The sequence below is a fragment of the Mercenaria mercenaria genome, unplaced genomic scaffold, assembly GCF_021730395.1.
Source record: "Mercenaria mercenaria strain notata unplaced genomic scaffold, MADL_Memer_1 contig_2908, whole genome shotgun sequence".
In the NCBI taxonomy this organism is placed as follows: Eukaryota; Metazoa; Mollusca; class Bivalvia; order Venerida; family Veneridae; genus Mercenaria; species Mercenaria mercenaria.
Window position 1 is genome coordinate 60,695 of NW_026460998.1, and position 4,758 is coordinate 65,452.

A 4,758-nucleotide genomic window follows, 5' to 3' on the forward strand; every position below is an offset into this window, starting at 1 on the left:
AGGGTATCATTGTATCTCTTTAAACAATTACAACTTTGTATGTGTACTTTTCTCTATTACATACATTGCTGTACAGTTTCTCTTGATAAGAATCGAAACAGTATCATGTGTGTGGCAGGTGCACTTGCCTTTGTTGATATCTTTTCTAAAATTGCTGAATGGTATGAAAATGGATATCTATTTTTATGATCACAATTATTTATGTATAGTATAATAGTCTAACTATTGTTTTCAAGTAAGAGCTTATGAAAAAGTACTGCAACATTTTGCCAGTTATACTGTAGTGAAACGAGAAAAAATATTTGCTATTTATTAGTTTGTAAATTCATAAAAATCCGTTGTCACTGTCTAAAACAAGTGAGCTTCAATACTCGCACAAGAAAGACCCTACTTGATATATACCTCATAAGAACAAATGTATGATTTTTAAAAAGTCGTATGCAGCAGTAAAACTATACAAGTCGAAATAAATTACTTGTAGGTTACGATCTATTAGTAATGTCTTGAAACAGCCATACAAACGCTACGAGTAGTAAACAGATAAAACATGAAATAAACGAAAACAAAGATTAGTATCACAAACTAAGTTCCTCTGACATAGATACAAAATAATGAGACGCATCCAAAGTAAATAAAGCCCCTTTAAGTAGACCTGTAGATTTATACAGATAACGGACTGGTATAAAAATATATATCTAAAGAATGCAAATCAATTAAACAACCAAAAATTAACAAACACACAAGTCACATTCGTGTTTAGAACTATTTTTCTGTATATCGATAAAAATGAGTAATGTGTCGATTTCGTATGACAGATTTTATTATTAACATACCTTTATAACATTTTTGTACATGAAAGTACTTTTTATTTGCTGTAAGGGACCTGTCTTCAAGAATATCAAAACGGATTTTGTCTCAAATTAGAAAGATTTATTGGTAGTTTGGTGATAAAAAATGTCCTGGCATTTTGGAACAAAATGTAGTGTTAGTGTCATGGAATATTCAACATTATGCCAGTAAATTAGTAAATTGTGTATAAATTTATAATTCGTCTTAGTAAAGCAGCGACATATTATCTATATCAATGAAATTTAGCTTTAGATTTTATTTCATTTTAGGGTGAATTATTTCCTGGTATTTAAAACAAAGATTCGAACAGATATGATGGTCAATCCTATTATCATATACGTTTACTCTATTCTTGGCGTTGGTTTTTATGTTATGGGCATAACACCTGGATGTGCACCACAAACACGGATATGGTAATGACAAACTTTTGCTCAAAAGAAATGGAAGAGAAAATTCGTTCATTAGAAGTTCAGGTACAACAACTGCAGAGACTTGTTCAAGAACAAAAGGCTTCTTCGTTTACAACAATAGAAGGCTTCCCAAAAGGTATAACTCCTTAATAGATACCATATACATGTAACAGTTTGTAATTAAAACGGCAAAGTATGGTTGTTGCATTCTTTAAGTGTATTAGCCAATACTTCTGGTTCATGCAATATATGTCTTATTTCTCTTCATATTGTATATACTTTATTTTTAGTAACTGTGAAGCCAACGAACTGTAGTCAAAACATCAAACATCACTTAATCTTGTGCTGTAATAGATACACTGATGTGCATTACAGATATTTTAGGCCAACTTTGTGGCCATCTTTAAACACTTTCCCATCCATTATGTCGACAGTTGTTTCCTAATTTGTAATTGTACAGAAATGTGTAGTCACTTTATATGACTGCTTATATTACATATGTTATTTCCATTTTTCACATTACGTTTTTTATCGCCAAAGGCAGGAAAAGTTTCGATTTCGAACCTTGAAGCTTAAAGTATAAGAAATCTATGCGTAGGAACAGAAATCGTTAAAGAAAGAATGAGAGAGTGTTTGGTCTGCGAGGAATGTTAATAGTAGAAAATTTCAGGAATTATATATAATGACAGCCATACAAATATTTTACAAAAGAACAATAAAAAAATTGTGTGTAGTTTTGTGATACTGTCAATTCAATTATACAAGAGTGAGCATTGTGGCTCATTTCTGTCTTTTGTGCTCTTAGTTCAGTTGCCATTGTGTAGTTTTTGGCGTTCTATCGCCCAAGCCATTACGGTAGATCGACACTATCTTACACCAATTAATGTTTTGTCGTTCCGTCAGGATAGGACGAGAAGACAAGTTTCAGGGCTACATTACCGGCGTGTTACTTTGTGCTGCAGTTTTCGTTCTGTCTTGAGGCGGACCGACAGAACGACAGATCCAAACATTGGCAGTAGCTGAAAGTGTCTATTTGGCAGGGATGATAGAATAAAAAAACACAATCAAGGAAAAGAATGCAAAATGTTCCTTTTTGGCAAGGGATGCATAAAGCGACAGGACGAAAATGTCAAATGGACATAATTTTTATATTCAAATCAGAATTTCTGTCTTACAGACTGCTCAGAGATATATAGGAACGGTACAAGAACAGACGGAGTTTACTCTATCTCACCAGATGGAAGATGTCCGTTTTTTGTATATTGCGACATGACCAATGGGGGCTGGACTTTGATTCAGGTACAGTGTACTATCGTTGTAAACAAGATTTCAATATTAAACGAAACGACTGTTTACTGTAAATAAAAAACAATTTCTTTCATTACTAACAAGACTGAAAATCTTTCTTTACCACTAGCGGGTCAGGTGATACCGTTACTGATTAATATTCAAACTTTCGTATAAGTAATAACAGCTCAATATACCGTATATCAAATTATTTAAGGATTTATAAAGACGAAACGATCAACAACACTATTCACATTTAATTCAACACAAACTTACTGTTTCCTATTTCGTCACCATCACTTAAAAAAACAGTATTTGGTAAAATCATATAATATGGAATTGTACAATGTATACTTCCATTGCAGAAACGAATAGACGATAAGGTAAACTTTTACCGGTCCTGGGATGACTATGTTACTGGATTTGGTGATATCGACGGCTCTCATTGGTTAGGCTTAGAAAAGATTCACCGTTTGACTCGAGATGGCAGCCAGATATATTTCGATATGAAGAATTATGATGGCACAACTGAATATGCGCATTACAAGGTGTTTACCGTTCACGAAGCGGCAACTGCTTACACTATGAACGTAGATGCCTTTGATTATGAAGGTAGTATTGGCGAACTACTGAGTTTCCATAACAATATGAAATTTTCAACGTATGACAAGGATAATGATATTTCGTCAGAAAATTGCTGTGTGAAGTCTTTAGACGGTGGAGGATGGTGGAACAAAAACTGTTACAGGTTGGGAAACATGAATGGAGTTTTCGGTAAAACATAACAAGGTGGAATCGGCTACTGGACCACAAAGAACGTTCCTATAAAACACGTAACCATTAAAGTAAAAAACATGCTTGATCAATGTTAAAATAACTAATGAAATATTAGTTCCTCTTTTCGTTACATTACTCTACTAATGAAGATTTGCAGTGGCCTCGTTCAACATCCGATTGAAGTTATTGTCTAATGTGTTTGAATTGTAGTAGAAATGTTTTATTACTGCACTAAAATCAGAGCGCAAATGTAAGCATATTTGTTCTTTACGTAGATATGTTTTATATTATATACTAGACATTCATGATTGCACTAGTTATCATCTAAATCAGTATAATTCTCATTTAAGATGTTTTCTTATTCGGCATGAATTGTTTCAACTGTTAAAAAGACTTTAATAGTTGTCTGAATTTCTAGCTTCTGTGCTATTTGTTTTAATTTGAAGTCAGAAATTTTGCCCCATTCTATTCTATTGCATTGTCGTTGTTATTTTCTATGGCACTGTCACATTTTAAATTCTACTATTGCAATGTCGATTTGTATATTGTATAGCTGTTTCGCATTTTCATACTCAATCGCAATGTCGTTTTAAAGTCTATTACAATGTCACTGCAACGTCACTCGTAATATCGTATCCCAACAATGATGATATCGCGCTTTTTTTCAACAGCTAACAATTCTGTTATTACATGATTGTAAACGTGCGTACTTAATTAAACGTCATTAATTTGAAAAACAGTGTTTTCGTTTTTAATTTCCTAGCGTAAATGTAGAAATCTGACTAATAATCTGGACTTTTAAAATGCATTTCAGTCAGAACATTGAAATTACATGTTGTAATTTTAAAGATATTAGCACCGGTTAATTATAATGAAAATACCAAAACTTTTTGTCGTCAAAATGACTATGATTCATACTTATATGTATATAGAGTACGATGCTAAACATTATTTTCCTCATAAATTATTTTCATTCTCAACTGATGAAGAAAAACATTATTCTTTACAATATGATTAATGTTTGATACATAATATAGAAATAAACCTACAACTTTGAATTCCACTGTCAGAATTTGCATTTAAACGCTTTTGAAATTTATACATAGTCATAAGTTGGGCACGTGATCCTTTTACCAGTATGTAATGAGCCGTATTACAAACAATCTTTGGAGAAACTTCAAACAGATTTTACAGAAATATTCTTTTACAACCAACAGAAAATTCAACCTCGACAAAATTGATCTCAAAGAGGCAAGGATCACATTGAATCTTCCGCGAAAAATTGAAAATCGTTTTCTTTTCTGTATTTTGTATTATTTTTACGTCCAGAGACCTAATTCAGTCCTCGTTCCTGTTGTTGTTAAGTCACTACTATTATGGAATGATTTCCTTTCTGTATCTAATAACAATATAAATTATATACGTTTGTACATTA

At 32.3% G+C, this 4,758-nt stretch overlaps 1 protein-coding gene across 1 annotated transcript; it reads left to right on the top strand.

The window, feature by feature from the left end:
- Window positions 1-1,137: 1,137 nt before the first annotated feature.
- On the top strand, window positions 1,138-4,043 carry LOC123539953 (fibrinogen-like protein A). Its single transcript, XM_053533612.1, has 3 exons — window positions 1,138-1,395; window positions 2,437-2,558; window positions 2,912-4,043. Exons 1-3 carry the CDS (start codon window positions 1,239-1,241, stop codon window positions 3,329-3,331), a joined length of 699 nt encoding a protein of 232 aa, XP_053389587.1. The 5' UTR covers window positions 1,138-1,238; the 3' UTR covers window positions 3,332-4,043.
- Window positions 4,044-4,758: the final 715 nt, after the last annotated feature.

Excerpts from the sequence above, each read along its gene's own strand:
- LOC123539953 (XM_053533612.1), top strand. The coding sequence starts at position 1,239 with ATGTGCACCACAAACACGGATATGGTAATGACAAACTTTTGCTCAAAA. Across the intron at positions 1,396-2,436 it reads AATAGAAGGCTTCCCAAAAG|ACTGCTCAGAGATATATAGG; the intron begins GTATAACTCCTT and ends TCTGTCTTACAG. Across the intron at positions 2,559-2,911 it reads GGGGCTGGACTTTGATTCAG|AAACGAATAGACGATAAGGT; the intron begins GTACAGTGTACT and ends CTTCCATTGCAG.